Source organism: Brachypodium distachyon, chromosome 2, assembly GCF_000005505.3.
Source record: "Brachypodium distachyon strain Bd21 chromosome 2, Brachypodium_distachyon_v3.0, whole genome shotgun sequence".
NCBI classification, from domain to species: Eukaryota; Viridiplantae; Streptophyta; class Magnoliopsida; order Poales; family Poaceae; genus Brachypodium; species Brachypodium distachyon.
The window spans coordinates 41,423,549-41,442,003 of record NC_016132.3 but is presented as its reverse complement, the minus strand read 5'-3'; the positions used below and the strand labels follow the sequence as shown (position 1 = coordinate 41,442,003).

Here is an 18,455-nt window from a genome sequence, read left to right as displayed (position 1 = left end):
CCGGCCCATGAATCCACCTAAAGGGTCTTGCCGCTTCGGACCAAGTTAGGCCCAGCTTTGGAGTAGTAGTGGTCACTGGTCAGAGTCCCGGATGTTTACGTGACACAGGTTTGTTACAGTTTACGACGCTTTACATGCACGCAAATCATGGACGCGTAGCCAATAATGACAACATAACAAGTGCATGCAAAGCAAGACTCTCGTAGGCAGGCAGGACAGGCGCGGCCATTAGATCCGTCTGATCTGTTAATTCGTTATCTTTTAGAACACGAGCCGTTCGTATGACTTAATCTTATCGTCTTATCTCTTCCGGATATGTAAAACAAGCCTGACGCTCCCGGCCTGTGCCATATAAATACCCCAGAGCTAAACCCGTTGGATCCAATTAATCCTCCGTCCTTATTCCATCAGCGCTCGTAATCTCAAGAGGTTTTTAGCAATGGCCGTTAGCGGCGCCCTTGCCAGATCCGATGGCAAGGACTACCCCGGGGAGATGACGGTGTTCGTCTTCCTGGCCTGCCTCGTCGCCTCCTCCGGCGGTCTCATCTTCGGCTATGACATCGGCATCTCCGGTAATTTATTCAATCTGTTGCATTGAATCCATATATGTTTAATTGTCGATGGTTGTTAATAATCTGACGGTGGTTAATTGGATTGGATTGATGAATGAAGGTGGGGTGACGTCGATGGACCCGTTCCTGGTCCGTTTCTTCCCGTCGGTGTACGCCAAGGAGCAGGAGGTGGTGGAGACGAACCAGTACTGCAAGTTCGACAGCGCGCTGCTGACGCTCTTCACGTCGTCGCTCTACCTGGCCGCGCTCATCGCCTCGCTCTTCGCCTCCGTGGTGACCAGGAAGTGCGGCCGCAGGATGTCCATGCTCGGCGGCGGCGTCATCTTCCTCGCCGGCGCCATCCTCAACGGCTTCGCCATCAACATCGCCATGCTCATCGTCGGCAGGATCTTCCTCGGCATCGGCGTCGGCTTCAGCAACCAGGTATGCATGCATGCAGTTGGACTTAAAACGCGATCTAAACCGGACATATCGGATCTGATAACAACCGATAACTCGTTGGATGCTGCTGACTGGATCGTACGTACAATTGCAGGCTGTTCCTCTGTACCTGTCGGAGATGGCGCCGGCCAAGACGCGCGGCATGCTCAACATCAGCTTCCAGCTGATGATCACCCTGGGCATCCTGGCCGCGAACCTCATCAACTACTTCACGGCCAAGATCTCGGGCGGCTGGGGCTGGCGCCTCAGCCTGGGGCTCGCCGCGGTCCCAGCGCTCATCATGGCTGGAGGCTCCCTCTTCCTCCCTGACACGCCCAACTCCCTGGTGGCCCGCGGCAAGGAGGAAGAAGCACGCGCCATGCTTCGCCGCATCCGGGGCACCCACGACGTCGGCCTCGAGTACGACGACCTGGTGGCGGCCAGCGAGGCGTCCAAGGCCATCGAGAACCCGTGGAAGACGCTCCTGGAGCGGCGGTACCGGCCGCAGCTGGCCATGGCCATCCTGATCCCGACGCTGCAGCAGCTGACGGGCATCAACGTGGTGATGTTCTACGCGCCCGTGCTCTTCAAGACCATCGGCTTCGGCGGCACCGCCTCGCTCATGTCCTCCGTCATCAGCGGCGGCGTCAACATGCTCGCCACCTTCGTCTCCATCGCCGCCGTCGACCGCCTCGGACGCCGCAAGCTCCTCCTCGAGGGCGGCTGCCAGATGATCGTCGCGCAGTTCGTGCTCGGGACGCTCATCCTGATCAAGTTCGGCACGGACGGCGTGGCGAGCATCTCGCGGCCGTACGCCATCGGCGTGGTGTTCTGCATCTGCGTCTTCGTGTCGGCGTTCGCGTGGTCGTGGGGTCCCCTGGGGTGGCTGGTGCCCAGCGAGATCTTCCCGCTGGAGATCAGGTCGGCGGCGCAGAGCATGGTGGTGGTCTTCAACATGGCCTTCACCTTCATCATCGCGCAGATCTTCCTCATGCTGCTCTGCAAGCTCAAGTTCGGCCTCTTCTACTTCTTCGGCGCCTGCGAGCTCGTCATGACGCTCTTCGTCTACTTCTTCCTGCCGGAGACCAAGGGGATCCCCATCGAGGAGATGGACAGGATCTGGGGCAGGCACTGGTACTGGAAGCGATTCGTGGACGACGCCGCCGGCGCTGGCAACAACCGCAAGGTCCAGATGGCATCCAACGCCGTATGACCACTTCCGGGTTGAACACGTCTTAGTTATAGTTAATTTTGACCTCCGAGGTTTTGATGTTCATCAGAGTGTTAATTAGCTAGCGTTACTTGTGTCTCTGCATTTTTGAGTTTTTTTTGTAGGAAACGACTCAACTATGTACAACCGGTTCGGGTAAATAATACTCCACTAGCTAGGATTTTCGTCTTGACAGGCACATGTTTCTGGACAGAACAGGAAATTATTCAATAGGAATTAGTCAAGGAAAAAACACATTCCTGTAGGAGTAATCCTTTTTTCGGGAGAATATTTCCACACAGTTCACTTTGATTACCTCAAATTGCAAAAACAAAAAGAATAAAAAGATGCAGTCAAGAATTGGCAGATGATTTTGTCACCTTCCGCTGAGCATTGAATTATGTGGGCATTACGAAATTTTCGTGGTGAAGCATACAAGGACCCATTTGTGTTGGCATTAGCAATGTTTTGATGGTTTTAGAAGGAACCAAACAGACGTACGACCCAACAAATGAAGAAGGAATTTTGCGAAATTTCGTAAAAAACCAAACAGTGAGTCCAATCGATCAAACTGCATATCCTGGAGTGGTTACTTAGGGAGAATGTTCATCAACAACTCGTCACGTTGAAGAAACATCGATCAAGAAGTAATGAATCCCACGAACAACTAGCACTGTGTCACATGCCATACATCTTGTACGTCCATAAAGATGAAAGAAGAAATGGAAACACATCAGATCGCGCAACCTTGATCAACGCAACACGTTTTATTTCACTAGAAGCGTGCACCGCGGCCAGCAGCAGGCCTGCAGGATCCGCCAACGACGCCGGCGAATGAGTTGCTCCGCGTGACGGGCACCGACCGCGGCTGCCTCGGCCGGTAGCTCTTCCACCGGACGACCCCGTCGCCGTCGCCGTTCTCGCAGTCGCCGCCGTCGCCGGCGCTGGGGACGCGGCACCTCTCCCCGAGCAGGATCGTCTTGGTCCACAGCGTGGCATCGTGGTCCGCCTTGCCGTTGGCGGGCCCCGCCTCCAGGTCTTCGTCGCCGTCGTTTCCTAGCAGGCCCCAGCGCCTGGACCGTATCCTCCCGAGCCGCTCCGCGAACCGGACGTGCTTCGCGGACAGGCTCCGGCGCGGCGGCATCGGGTCCGGCACGGGCGGGAACACCGGCGCGATCGGCCCGTGCGTCCCGACCTCGATCACCGTCACCGGCCCGCCTTCGTCCTGCAGCGTCGCGGCGTCGTCGTTGTCGTCCCCCACGCGGATCAGGTCTGCACCGCCAACGACGCAGCAGCTCTTGGCTGTGTCGCTCGGCGTCGGGGACACCTTGGCCGCCGGCGTGGCTCCGGGCGTCGCCGCGACGCCGTTGTTGTTGATCGGATCCCTGCAGGGCGGCCTGGTGGAGCCGTGAAGAGGCGCCGAACCGGGGCGCGAAGAGGCGCGGCGGCGGAGGGACGTGGAGGACTTGCGGGAGTGGATGGTGCAGAGGGCGAGGCAGACGGCGGCGACGGCAGCCGTGATCCACGCGGCGTGGATGAGCGCGGGGGAAGGGAGGATCATCGTCGATCGCTCGTTGGCCGGCCCGTTCTATCTAAGCTAGCACGACGCCTAATGTAATGATCGTCTTGACTCTTCCGTGGCTTAGGTACGGTGAAGTGAAACTGCAGAATGTGAGGGGTTGCAAGAGAACGGAACGGGGGAGTTATGGGGTGCGTACGTGCATGGTGTGGGAGGTGATGGGCTTCCTTTGCTCTGATCCGGGAAAGGTGGCGAGTGGGGTGCACGGTAAACACGGACGACGCAAGGTAGTGAATAGGCGGGACTCAGAGCTTACTTAAATGTGTCATGTGGAATACTTTTCTTAGGGAAACAGTAGATCAATGATCTACTGCAATTATATATTAACTAGATGAGTGTCCGTGCGTTGCAACGGAGACACAAATATTTCAGCGATCAAGCTAGTGTCAAATAGTATAGGTTAAGCATTTTCATTGAGCCACCGTTTTTTTTTCCAAAACATAATTGACAAACCGTTTCATTTTGCTATTAAATAACAAAGTGCCCTACATAACAACTAATTGATGACGTAACAAATGGTGCTACATTGTAAAAAAAAAAATGCCAATACATTTCTCATATGCCTCCTCTAGTGATATTTGTAATACGTACATTTCTTGTGTATATGCAATGCGGTCATTTCAAACAACATTGTAGTACAACATAGGAAGTTGAGATAGAACACATGACGGCAGAACTGATCACCTCTATATCATTTGGGTGGTTGAGCTCTTTCCAAACAGCAACCTCCATCTAAAATAATGCAGCAAGAAGCAATTTCAGATTCTCCAAAGTCCAAGAGTTAAAATATATGCACCATAAGAAAACAGCATTAGGGGCACACTTGCATTGATTTGCAATGCATGTGGTGATGGTAGCTTTGTGAAGTGTGTCAACAGAACTTGAATACAACTGAATTTCAGGACAGTGATGCTAATTCTGTGAATATCTATAAGAGTCAAACATCTAATGGCTTATGTAGCAGGTTATAAAATAGGAATCAACCATGCACACAAGAAACATTTAAATCTTATACCTACAGATACATGAGGCAAAATTGGCAAGAATTAACTAAAGCAGAACAAAATACACAATGTTCAGCATTGATGGTTCACCTATTTACATCACTACATGATACTTGCACCCCACATTGCAGGATGCATATAGCAATTGACATTCCAAATACCAATTCCATGTATGCAAGATCTAGCGGGCATAAGAAATTACAAGCTAGATTAGAGAAAAGATTACCTACAAATGGACATGTAACAGGGATGAGATTGACTGAGCTCAAACACAGGATGCCTATAACGAAATCTTATGCCCATTGTCCGACACCAGCCTGCATGCGAAGATGTAACAATTCTTTTTTTTTCGGAACACTTACATACCAATTTGAAATGACATAACATGAACATGAAACACCAGGGTATTATGTATGCTGCATCCTTTACCAAATAAAACAGAGTATTGAAATGGAATTTTATATATGAATCATATCCTATTCACGACTTGACCATTTCATCAAACACATTCAATGCATAGGAGAAGAGGAAGGAGAAAATGCAGGCGGCGAGAAAAGAGAAGAAGTGCTTACCTGGGCCTTTTTGTAGAAGAGGAAGGAGTTAACCGCCCGAACATCTTCGGCAGTTGCCATCCACGGAGACTGAGGAACTCCCGTGACCAACGTGCGAGTCACTGGAACTGCCGTCGCACGCGCTCTGCGCCGCTAGAGGACAGGAGGTGTCGGCAGAGAGGTCGCAGGTCGCCGGGTGTAGGAGGCCGTCGTTGGGGAAGAGGCAACGTGGTCTAAGCTCTTGCCATGGCGGCATGGTGCCATCGCTCGTCAGGTCACTCGTCCCCTTTTCCATCAGCCCACACCTCGGTGGCCAACTCGCCGGCTTCGCCGCCATCGCCGAGGTGGGAACACCTGTGGGTTGTGGCCACCGAGGCTGAGAACGGGGAGTCGGGGATCGGGGCGGTGGTACTCCTTCATCTACGGGCGAGGCCGGCGGTCCGCAACAAGGGGCAGTGGCGGTGGCAGTCGCCATCCATCTGCGGGCGAGACCGGTGGCGACGGGACTGGAGGAAGAGACAGGCGCGCATGCGGTGACGGTGGGCGGGCGGCGTGCGGATCGCAGCGACCAACAGCGGTTGGAGGAAGAGAAGGGGTCAGGGGGACTGGAGGAAGAGATGCGGGTTCTTTCAGATTTTTTTTCCATTTGCTCGAGAGTTTTTTTCGTTCGGGACAATCTGAGATGTCAGTACAATTTTGATCCGACGGTTCACATCGAGTGGACAGTGAGCCATGAGTAAACTGTGTGTTTATAGTAGTAGAGACTAGTACAGTGCCCGTGGCAAGCCACGGGTTATGAATTATTTTTTTCACATTTAACATATTTACAATGGGCTCCTTAGTGATTAGAGCGATGAGACGCCGAAACGCGCTTCCATTTGGCTTGCGCGGCTGTTCCAATCAAGGACGTCAAGCGTACGTCCTGTCCAACGGTGTCGAGCATGCCTCGTCGTTAGGCTCGCGCCGCTCGCCTTGGACTTCACCGTGGAGAAGGGGGACGCATGGTAGTGCCGCCCCTCGAAGCGAAACCTCCACAAGCAAGAACGAGGCAACACGCGCCTAGGCGTTGATCAAAATGGGTACGTTAGGAGGCAGCCCATCGAGTTGTCACCAGATCGAGTCATATCCACGCATGGGAAAATCACGCAGAACATCAACTTGGACAATCACGAAAAACGTCCACATGCTGCTCGTTCCGCTCCCTCCGTATGTTGCAAAACTGGGAGTTTTTGATTTGTGGTAACGGCGAGGGCGTCGGCCGTTCGAGCTCCTCTATCATGTGTCTCCAGTCTCTCTCCAGCGCCCTCAAGATGATTAGAAACGTTCTTGGAAAAATCATCCCACTTCTTCGGTAGGTTCTCAATAATCGGTTCCCTATATCTTTTATTTCATCACACTGACCTAAGAGTCCCACATGTCATCCACTCAACAGTTCTTTTCCTTCTTCGTCAGGATTGGGTCTCTTCTTCTTCTCTTTCGTACAATAAAGAATTTGATGCTCAAGCGTTCTGGATGTGGAAACTCAGAGATTGTGAGCATAGACATGCTACTGCAATAAAAAAAAAATCGGGAAATGAATACCAAGATTGTATCAGATCTGTTCACCAAACTCTTCCTCAAAAACATAGGAACGAACTATCAGAGGCCAATAGGAGGACAGTGCCAGGTTTCTATTATATCAGTAATACCATGAAGCAATTGTTTCAGATCACAAATCACAGCCTAAACAAGAATTAAACAGTGCCAAAAGTACAGTTTATTTACTCAAAAGAGAACATGAGTAGTTTAGTTTCAGTCATCCTTCCCGAAAACAACATGCGGTATTTACTAGTACTTAGTCCCGAACTCCCTATGCAAACAAGCACATGATTCAATAAATAACAGCTTGCAGAGGAGGTACTATTACAACATCATGCTAAGATGGACAGAAATAGAGTAAAATGCACCGTAGGTGCTAAAACTATTTGAGGGGTGTCAAATGGGTCCTAATTCTTTAAAAGTGCATATTTGTCCCCTGATTATTTTAAAGCTGTTCACGCGTGGTCCTAATCGAGCCAGCGCGGCTGCTGACCGATGACACGCCAGACGAGGTCGTTGGGCGGGAGTTTTCCTGCGGAAGCTGTGGCCTGGAATTTTGCAAAAAAAAACCCTATAAAAAAGGCTCTCTCTCAGTCTCTCTCAGTTTCTCCCAATCCTCTCTTTTCCTCTCTCCTTGCCCGAGCCCCGTCGGTGCCGCCCCGCTGCTGCCATGTCTGGGATCTCGACCGCAAGTTCGGCTGCTGCAGAGGGGAAGAAAGGCAAGAAGAAGGATCCCCTCCACCGCCGCAGCCCCCACAGCCAAGCAAAGAAGGTCGCCTGCCGCGGCCTCCGTTACCACTGGTGAAGTGCCCGTGCTGCCAGATTAGGACTGCAGTTCGTCTCATTTCTCAATCAAAGATGAATCCAGACAGAGTCTTCTATGAGTGCCTGAATCACCGGGTAATTTTGCACCTTTGTCATCGATTTAGGTGTTTTGAGTCTTTGTTGTTTCTAATTTGGTTGCCATTTGTGTTGTTGTTTGGGCAGAGGGGTGGGTGCAATTTCTTCCACTGGGAAGATGGAGAAGACAATTATGTGGATTATTTGGTATCAATTGGTTTCCAAGGTCCAGATATTGGGGCTACTGAAGTTGAAGATGAAGAGGAAATGACCAAAGAAGGAGAGGACAGTGGGGAGAACACTGGAGTTCGGAGGACTGGAGTTCAGAGTGTTGGCTCGAATGGTGATATGTCAGAGATTGTGAAGAAGATGGAAGAGCTCAGAGGTTTGGTTAGGATGAGTCTTTGTGTGTTTGTTGCATTTCTTGCCGTCATGGTGTATGCAGTGGTTCTGAAATGAGCAATGTGCTGCTTCCAGATGTGTATGCAGTCGCTCTGGTTTGTTTTGGTTTGTTATGAATGAAACATGATTCATTCAGTCATGGTGTATGCAGTCATTTGTTTGTTTTGGTTTGTTAAGAATGAAACATGATCAAATTTCAATTCACAGCAGCACATAGAATTGAAGACTCCAGCATGACAGAATCCATGACATTACAGTACTAAATAGTCAGGCTCCAGGAATCCATGACATTACGGTCATTACAATACCAAATAAGCTAGCACCATAGAAGTTTTCTACCTATTGCAATAGATCCTTCAAACACACAGCAACATATTTCATGCATGTGGTTTACTACCAGCACCTAAAGGTATCTATCCAAAATGCAAACACTATCATCTGTCCAAAATGCACACATGTAGCTCCTATCCAAAATGCACACATATAGCTCCAGTCCAAAATGCACACATATCTCTTGCTATTCTTCACACATCACAACTGCCAATCACTTCTTCTTATTCCCAGCAGCTGCCTTACCCTTTCCTTCAGGTGCCTTAGCCTTTGCAGCAACTGCATTGCTCTTTTTAATAGCTGCCCTCCTCTTCTTTGCAGCAGCTACTAGATTAACAGTAGCAGTGGTAGCTCTTGCTGTAGGCAAAGCATCTCTGCTGCTAGCAATGAAGCTAGACTCAGGCAGAGGGCCCTGTGATACCTGTGATACCAGCCTGACAGAAAATTCCCATCTTACACTTGTGATACCTACGTAATTAAGAACAAATGAGAAATGTGAAAAATTTGTACTTACTTCTTCCATCAGTGCATACAACATTGATCTCTGAGTACCTTGCTGACTTCCTCCAACATTTTGTCCCACACTTGACACTCCAGATTCCTTTGAGTAGAATCTGGTCATCAACTGATTCTTGATATATTTTTTTCCAGCATGCTTAAAATGGGCATTTCTCTAGCATCCAGGATGTACCTAAACACAAGTGAAATGAGATAAGACAACTGATGTAGACACAACATAAATGAGATAAGACAACTGATGTAGGCATGAGCTCTTACTTGTTAAAAACTTCACAGTTGTTGTTCAGCAGCAGATCACACTTAGGGAACTCACTGAAATATGCCCTGCACCATGAACTAGGGTCAATAGCTGCCAAATAGTCATAAGCTTCCTCATCCATAGCCCTCATCTCTTCCATATTCCTAGTGCAATCAGCCATGTTATTGGATCTAGCAATGGCCCATAGCTTGTTCTTGAAAATTTCTCCCTTCCAAGTTTCGCTGAATTTCTGGTATAAATGTCTCACACAAAATCTTTGTTCTGAGCCAGCAAACACAGCAGTTACAGCATTGATAAGCCCTTTTTGCCTATCACTCATTACTGTCCATTGGCTTGTGTTATCAATTCCTAGGTCTGCCTTCAAAGTGCTAAGAAACCAAGTCCAAGAACTGGTGTCTTCCACCTCCACTACAGCCATGGCAAAGGGGTAAATGCAGTCATTAGGGTCTATGCCCACAACTGTCAACAACTGGCCACCAAATTTGGTCTTAATGTGGCACTCATCTAAGCAAATAAATGGCCTACAACTTGTCATGGAGCCTCTCTTACATGCATCTAATGAGATGCATGTGATGCTGAAGTGACCATTAATCACATTCACATACATTGTGCTTCCAGGATTTGATCTTCTAATCTCACCTGCATAGTCCCGTATCAGATTGTACTGTCCTATTTCATCACCATAAATCTCTCTCATCGCAAGCCTTCTAGCTCTTGCAATCTTGCTTCTTGATGGAGTCATGTCATAGTCTTTCTCCACCAATCTTGCAAAATTCCTTAGGGTCATCTTGTCATCTGCTCTGAAATTCTCCATATATTTGGCAGCTAAATAGTTAGATGTGAACTGTTTTAGCTCCCACACCCTTGTGCATGTGTGACGGTCCGCAAGAGTTTTGACAACAAAGCTCTTGGTCCTACTGTCAGGTGCTGCAAAAAGATACCACGGACAATCATCTGCACAATGAGCCCTCACTCTTTGCTTGTCATTCTTGGCATACTTGATTGGCATCCTGTTCTGGATGATGTATTCAGTTATTTGCTTTCCTTAGGTCACCAAAATTTGAGAATACCATCCCTAATGTAAACTTGGGGGATTGCATGCCTCAGGTCTGAAACTTGTCAGCTTCACCTTCTTTCCTGCAGCAACATTTTCTGCATCTGGATCAACCCACTCAGAAAACAGATCACCATCATCTACGGGTCGGGGAGGCTAACGTGGCAACTGACATGTGGGCCGTGGCATTGGAGATGGGTCGGGGAGGCTGACATGGCAACTGACTTGTGCGCTCGGGTGGCATTGGAGACGGGTCGGGGAGGCTGACGTGGCAACTGACTTGTGGGTCCGGGTCGTCAGAAACACCATGAAGCCGCCTAATCATCGAGATTACGGTTTTTTGAGACTCACTGCCCCAAGAGTTGTGGTTTTGTGAGAGCACTACCACAAAAAGTGTGGTTTTATGAAATTTAGTCAAATACAATGGTCCACTATTTTTAGGAAGAGAAGACAATAAACAAAAAATACATGACTAAACCTGCAGGTTTTAACCATCAAAGAGTTGAACAACTACTACTGTGTTTCTATACTAACAGCGTTGGTGAATACAATTATGTCAATGAGCCTCAAAGAATCACAACATGGTAAACAGTTGGTCAATTACTCCTTCCGTGTTCAAACAAGCGAAAATTTTAGAATAAACACATTACACATTACCTTCTCGATCTTTGCCTCTACTTCCGACCTCAAAGCAACCAGCTTCTGATTTTCCACTGCAACTATTTGATTCCTTTCTTTCACTTTCGCCTTCAGACGTTCCTCTGCTTCATGTACTAGGTGAACCGGATTCATGGAGAAGATATCCAGTGCTCCCATCCCTTAGGGTGCTACCGTGCTCCCAACGCACGGTAGCACTCCTACAAAGTTTTTAAAAATTTCAAAATAAATTGAGTGGGTTCATAAGATATGTGTCTACCATGTCACAAAATTTTAACTCCAAATTCATTATACACAGAGAGAAACAAAAAAGACAAATGCACACATGAATAGTGTCAGAATTTTTGTCTTTTTTTTTCCGACCTACTCACATTTGTATTTGTCTTTTTTGTTTCTCTATGCATATAATGAATTTGAATTTAAAATTTTGTGACATGGTAGACACATATCTTATGAACCTATTTAATTTATTTCGAAAAAATTAAAAACTTTTTGGAGTGCTATCGTGCGTAGGAGCACGGTAACACCCTAAGGGTGCGTTTGTTTGGTCTCCTAGTAACTGCTCCAACAGCTTTTGGGCTGTGGAAGCTGTAGCCCAAACAAACAGGTGGACCAGCTTCTCAGATCCACTTCATTGGAGCGCTCCACGAAACTATACTAGCGACAAGAATCTGGGCTATGGTGCTTCTCCAAGCCGCCGTAGATTCCGAACTTCATCTTTACCGAAATACCTTCCCACCAAATTACATACAACACTCAAAATGCCAAAAAAGCGGTTTGTTTCTATTCTTCTCACCCCACCCAGGCCCAACGGCATCAAACCCCGCTCTCCCCCAACCCGAGCAGAACAACGTCTCAGGCTAGGGTCCGCCGCAACCTCTCTCCCCGGGCGACGTCGCCACCTCCCTCTCCGGCAACCGGCGCCGCCGCCCTCACCTCTCCCTTGGAATTCAGCGCGTACCATCTCTCCTTTGTCCTTTCTCCCCTGCCGCTACCGGCGCCGCCGCCCTCCTCCAGCCGGTGAAATGGTGCCGCGCCGTTAGTCCCTGCTCGCCTCCCGAGCTCCCATGGTCCGGCCGCCCCTGCTCCCCCAACACTGTAATGATTGTAGCTATCCACAAGATGAAGGCAAAAAAGAAAAAAGAAAAATTGGGGTTTCCGTTTTTGTGTATGAGAAATTTTGTTACACATAAGTGCATGCACAGTTCAAACTGTCAAATTCAGTAAAAAAAAATTAGTCATCTGAAGCAAAAATAGGTTTTAAACACGTCGTTTACTGTTATGACGGTACAGTCACCGCTAATACCAAATCTACAGAACTGCAGGATCATTTCAGCATATTTTAGCTGCAGCTGCAGCCGGACCAGCTGCACAAACAAACAAGTATAAGACAACTCTAAGCTTTCAGCTGCAGCTTGCAGCCACAACTGATTCTAGAATCTGCATCTGTAGAAGCTGCAGCTCAAACAAACACAACCTAAGGGCTGGGAACACGATAGCTTCTCCGGATTCATGCAGCAGTGCAAGGGGGAAATTATTTTCAAAAAGGAAAGTACAATACTTGAGAAATCCTAAGAAACCATATATGCGTTACCATTTAGAGTGTGAGCCTACCTTTTCCTTGCCATTCAACAATCTTCGCATCAAGGGACATAATTGAGGCACTTTCACCATTAAGCTTAGCTTTGAGTGCTTTAACTTCCTTTTCAACTGTTTTAGCAGCACTAACCTAGCAGCAATTTTAGGACAGTAACACTGAGCCCCTTGGGAGCTCTCTCAGGCCAGGCACCAGACACCGGAGTGGTCCGGTCGCGTTTGCCGGCATTTTTGGCCGCCCGATCTGATGCCAATTTCCGGATGGGCTGCAGATTGGTTTTTTTTCTGCAAAGTGAGCCGCTAATTGGGCCGATTTCGTTAGGGGAATCTATTCCCGTGGTAATATCGAAGGCCTGTCGTTGATTCGGGTTCACGGGTGGACAGCAGACCCGTTAGTCCACAGGTGATTTAGATCAGGACCCGCGGGTTCGCGTCTGGACGCTGCAGCGCCGCCATCCGCCCGCCGTCTCCCTCCCCTCTACTCCTCTACCGCCGCCGCTCCTACTCTCCTCCGGCCTGCCAGCACCGCGCCGTCCGCCACTCGCAGTTCTTAAACAGCCTCGGGAGCAGAAAATTTCCATCTGTTGGCATCTCCTCTCCCATCCAGACGACCAGCGATGAAGATGGTGGTCAAGAACGTGCGGCGGTCGTGAGGCTGGTCTCCCTCCCCAGTGAGATATCCTTCCCCTGCGGCCTCCCCTTACTCCAGTTCCTCGTCGACGATGGTAAGCCTCTCGCATGCTCTCCACACTTCCATGTATACTGGTTGGCTGGTTGCAGAACTCCACATAAGCACCCGTTGAATTTCTTCCATAATCTTCACCCTAGCGCTTGTGCTATATATGCGATTTCGGGGTAGTGGAAACTGCAAATAACTGGGATGGTATACTGTAACGTGCATTCGTTGTGAGTATTTCTTACTGTATTATTTCACATTATTTTTTTGCAGGTAAATAAAACCTTCATTACATTTGTACGATTACAATCACGACGCAGGGCGTCGACTAAGAAATCAGGTTTTTTACCCAGCCAGCAAACAGTGAGGCTTTGAGTTCTAGCAAACTTAGCTAAGCTATCAGAAACACAATTTTGGTCACGAGAACATTTCTGGATAGTCACGCCAGGCCGTTGGCTTACAAGCTGTTGGATAGATGTGACCCGATTCCTGTACAGGAACAGGTTGGTGCTTCCAGGAGTATTATTTCACATTAGGTGCCCTCTTGCCTTGATTGACTATTTGACTTGGTGTTTACCCAAGGACACATTTTTTGATCAATCTCACAAATTAAAGTTGCAGGATAACCATTGTGTTCTTAGCCATGTGGAACACCATAGATTGGTTGATACTCCCTTAAAATCAGGCATGTTTCGTTGGTTTGTGAGGAATAATCACAAATATTGGTCAGATTCCTAATTTAGTGCACTATCTTTGTCTGAAGCAAGACTAATGTTGACTGATGAACTTGCATAAACAAGTTTGTATCTATCAATTAGCACGAATGCAGCAGCATTTGGTATGCTTGAGAGCTTATACACTATGCAAAATATTTGAAGCTGTCACTAAAGCAACACTCAACTTGTCCTTGCAGATTCATGAGTCATTAACTATGGAAAAACGAAGCAAAGATCAGAAAGTAGGTACATCATCATCTGACCAAGGCCAAGCTAATCTAAATAAAAGGAGGCATGAACAGAAATCCATCCGACAATCCAAATTAACTCTCAGAAGAGATGGTGTGCTGCATGAGATATCTTCGTACATTTATCTCAACCATCCAAAGTTATTATCAAAGATGTCTTATTGACAATCCATCTTAATGAGCGGTATGTCTCTACATTAGTGTCTGTTTGAGATTCATCATTAATGGCCTCAGTGCTGCAGATCCCTTCAGTCGATTTGTACATGCTTGATATTATTGATGCAGCACGAAATTTTGTTCCAAGTAAGCAGATTTTTGTTAGTACGCAGATTGTCCGGGTAGCGTAAGAAAGTGTGCGATCTTGTGCTTAGATAGGTTCTGGCTTACCTCACCTTGATATATGTTGTGAAGTCTCGACGGGAAGAGCATCCTATTGTAGACACTAAGGGATGGACAAAATGATTGCTCTCATGTACCATTTCTTCTCTGATTAGACATCATAGTGCTATATTATTTCATGCCCATTGGTTTCAAAGTAAAATTCTGTTTGAATGGTAGGTTATGTTTCTGTATACTAGAGACTGATTATTCAGAGTGTAGGTCTCCTCGACAGTAATTTTTCATTAGTACACTAATTGTTCATGGTCGTCTTATTTAAGGTGCATTTTCCATGTTTGAGCTTATTTTATTCCAGTATAGTGTAAAACTATACAAAAAGAATCCACATGAAGATCTCGTGTTTGTGTTGGTTCAGCATATATTAACTGTAATTACAACCATATTTCCTGTAGACGCTAAGAGTCGTATGACAAATACAAGCACAGGGTAATTCCGCTTGTTTGGCAAACAAAATAAATAAGATAGCTCTTTTTCGTGTCTCGATATCTTCTACCCCCTCCGATCCATATTAATTGTCGAAATATTACATGTATCTAGACGCTTTTTAGGCATTGATACATCCATATTTGACTTTGAGACAATTAATATGGATCGGAGGGAGTAATTTTTAGCTAACTTTCCATACATATTGACGGAAGTTGCTATTCTCCGTTCTCATCTTGCTTGCTTAATTTTGCTTTATAATTTTATTGCCAATTATTTCTCAAGAACCTTTGGAGGGAAATATGCATTTTCTAACCGTGATCTAATCTAATTTATTTTCAGCTTGCACCTTCTGTGGGTTTGTGAAAAATTCTGCAAAGAGATCAGAAATAGCGACATGAACCAACTAGGGAGGATCATTATCAAATGCACAACCTACCTTCAATTACAGGTTGGACATATTCTAATCTATTTCACCTTGACATTTGCTGCCATGAGTGACGTGCCAACATGGCCTTTTTCCTTTGAAAGAAGCGAAATCACAAGATTATGTTGATGATTTATTTTAATACCCTGCCGTCTCTTGAGGCAAGTGGCTAAGTTTACTCCACCAGTAACATGCGGGGAAGCATCATACTTTATTGTTATGGGTGTCAAACTTCATGCACTAGCCAACACAACCAAAAGACCGATCTCATGAAAAGGGCTAGGCAATTCACTTATACACTTCAACACCCCCCTCACGTGTGACGGGGAAGACAAGTCAACACATATAAACTCAGAGGTACGACTCAAGAGGCCAATAGGAGGGGCCAAGAGCAATTTTAGGATAAATTGCAAAAGCCAACACTCGAATTCGAGACCTAAGCTTTGATACCATGTCAAGCTTCATGCACTAGCCAACGCAATCAAAAGACCTATCTGATGGAAGGGCTAGGCAATCTACTTATACACTTCAACAATGGACACATATATATATGCACCCGCATACACTGAGAATCAATTTAAGCAATTCTAATTTGATATGTAGATTTTATTTTTCCCAAATTCAAAGATGTTGGATTGTCGAAAGGACAGTTCTGTAACCATATTCAGTTTCCAATTTTGATTTGATATAGTATGTTCTCTTGTGGATATTAAAACAAAAGCACTCATTAGTGATGCCATTTTTCGCTTCATTGCTATACATCATGTTATCGCTTAGCATGGAGATGAACAGTTGTTTTCCTTGCGACATTAATTATGTAGTATTTCCTTGGTTGATGATCCATTTATAATACACTAAGTTGGTGCCTAATAGTGAGCAATTGTAAGCTGTTTTGCATGTAAAACTATTTAAGCAATTGTCTTACAATAACATACTACCATTTCGTCTGTAGCTTAAGAACAGTTGCCTTACTGTAGATCATATGGAATTCTTCGACCAGAGGAGAGGAGTATATTGATTTATATTTCTTTCAGAGGTGTGCAATATTTGATGTGTTGTTGTATACATAGATATGTTAGCTTACAGAAGCCAATGGTGCATTTGGACCTAAGCAGATTTAGCTAGCCTTAAACTTGCTTAGCATGCAAGGATATATAGTTGAATTGAATGATAAAAAAATATAACCAACTTTGCTGATCAATCTAGCTTTGCAGGCCAGAAATGATTTGCCCCCGCGGAGAGCCAACTGGCGGTAGCACGAAATTAAAATAACTGCCTCTGAAAACGTGCTTGACCATGCAAATATTTGTACCTTAATTTAATGTATATTTGTTGCACCGACTATCGTTGCTTCTTTATGGTCTATTTGAAAACATTACTGTTTGATATATGGTATTCCATGTAAAACAATCACTTAGGTTGATGAAAACAAAATCGCCTGGTTAACTTATATTTTGGAACATCTCATTCTATAACTAGAACTTGTGACAAATATATGTGCCCATGCTTATAACAAGTTGTTTTTATTTATCAGAACATGACATTCATTTTGTTTGTCAAAATAGACGGGTGCGGCAACGTGCACCTTCATGGTTTAGTAACAAATAAAGCAGCCAGTCTTCATTTAATCAATCTGACAACAGAATGCAATCAGACTCTGTAGCTACCCATACTTGTTCTTGAAAATCCTGGATTTTAGAAAATTGCTTCGACAGTTTTTCAAAGGCCTGCAACATTGAGATAGTATAGCTCTATAAGATGCAAGAACAGAAAGGAACAACAGTAAGTGCGACTCTGATCCAAGCCAACACCACTAGTCACCAGCTGTGAAAAACAAATAATTAAGAGCAGCCTAGGGATATATCACATCAGGAAACTAAATGAACCTCAGAGAACCACATGTAGGAGAACTAATAGATTTGTTACCATTTTCTTTCTCAAAAGGCTGAAATAACTTGTTTTTATTATATATATATATATATATATATATATAAAAAGTGGTGGTTTAATGAAATTTGGAACCAGAATATCTTGTTGTATATATCTCTAAATTGGCGGTTTAATGAAATTTGGAACCAGAACTAGCAGATGGGCCCGTGCGTTGCTACGGAACTTTAAAATTGACCTCAAGACTATGAACCTCCAACGCGTCTGCTCCTCTTTGAGAAATTTCAAACACTGTCTCCTTCGTTGCAAAAAATTGACATGTCGCTTGATATGAAATTTGGTAAGAGAATCATGGCTGACTATTAAATCCTGTGATGATATAAAATCAATTTTTCTTATACAACTATCAGGTGAACATACAACCAGACAAGCAGTCAGGCATGCTGGTAATTTCGATGAACATCCATTGGTTGTACTTAATTATACTTAAGATATATACCTAACAAAATTATACTTAAGATATAAACATGTCTTCCATTTGCTTTCCTTCCCAGCCTTCCTCGCCATCGGTTTGTATCTTCGGTCTAATTTGTTCCCATCGTATCTTGAGAAAAGATATATAGGTAATGAATTTATTTCACAAACGTTACTTCCGAGCACAGCGCAGCTGCCAATTTCAATTACGTACTTTATTGCAGATGTAGACACAACCAACTATGTCCTTCACATGTGTCCCTTTACTACACACTCTACCTATGCTCTTCCTCCCTTCCCATTCTTTGGCAAATTTTTTGTTTGTTTGTCGGCAACTAATGCATGTACAAATCCGATTGAGATCCAGTAGAGACCGATGATCAGTTCCCTTGTATACTGAAGAAAAAAATAGCAGTTGCAGTCAGAAAGTTCAGAAAAAGGCAAGCAGACGGAAACGCTGCCGTTTCCTTCGCGAAGCAGCTCGTGCTTCTCAAGCTGCTGCCGATTCGAGGCAGCCGCTGCCGCCGACCGCCAGTCCGTCACCGTCCTCCATTCGAAGCTGCGGCCGCCGCCTGCCCTCCCCCCCGCTGTCGGGCGACCTGCTAGGAAGATGCCGGCGGCCTCCGTTCGGAGC

The 18,455-nt window shown here is 46.1% G+C and overlaps 2 protein-coding genes and 1 long non-coding RNA gene across 5 annotated transcripts; 2 read left to right on the top strand and 1 right to left on the bottom strand.

The window, feature by feature from the left end:
* The first annotated feature begins 398 nt into the window (after positions 1 to 398).
* Positions 399 to 2,397, top strand: LOC100832946 (sugar transport protein MST8-like). The gene is made up of 3 exons (XM_003566745.4): positions 399 to 572; positions 673 to 995; positions 1,108 to 2,397. Exons 1-3 carry the CDS (start codon positions 440 to 442, stop codon positions 2,203 to 2,205), a joined length of 1,554 nt encoding a protein of 517 aa, XP_003566793.3. The 5' UTR covers positions 399 to 439; the 3' UTR covers positions 2,206 to 2,397.
* Positions 2,398 to 9,259: 6,862 nt separating this feature from the next.
* On the bottom strand, positions 9,260 to 10,273 carry LOC100832325. The gene has a single exon (XM_010235118.1). The coding sequence runs from the start codon at positions 10,271 to 10,273 to the stop codon at positions 9,260 to 9,262; it is 1,014 nt and encodes a 337-aa protein (XP_010233420.1).
* Positions 10,274 to 12,959: 2,686 nt separating this feature from the next.
* LOC104582796 lies at positions 12,960 to 16,948 on the top strand. 3 transcript variants are annotated; one of them, XR_001405886.2, is made up of 5 exons: positions 12,960 to 13,296; positions 13,521 to 13,750; positions 13,869 to 14,395; positions 15,376 to 15,484; positions 16,675 to 16,948. It is a non-coding gene; the product is annotated as an uncharacterized LOC104582796 (long non-coding RNA). The 3 variants fall into 3 exon arrangements; XR_730806.3 differs by having other exon boundaries at positions 12,961 to 13,296; positions 14,161 to 14,395; positions 16,675 to 16,922; XR_001405882.2 differs by having other exon boundaries at positions 13,521 to 14,395.
* The last annotated feature ends 1,507 nt before the right edge of the window (positions 16,949 to 18,455 follow it).

Excerpts from the sequence above, each read along its gene's own strand:
- LOC100832946 (XM_003566745.4), top strand. The coding sequence starts at position 440 with ATGGCCGTTAGCGGCGCCCTTGCCAGATCCGATGGCAAGGACTACCCC. Across the intron at positions 573-672 it reads CTATGACATCGGCATCTCCG|GTGGGGTGACGTCGATGGAC; the intron begins GTAATTTATTCA and ends TGATGAATGAAG. Across the intron at positions 996-1,107 it reads GCGTCGGCTTCAGCAACCAG|GCTGTTCCTCTGTACCTGTC; the intron begins GTATGCATGCAT and ends GTACAATTGCAG.
- LOC100832325 (XM_010235118.1), bottom strand. The coding sequence starts at position 10,273 with ATGCCAATCAAGTATGCCAAGAATGACAAGCAAAGAGTGAGGGCTCAT.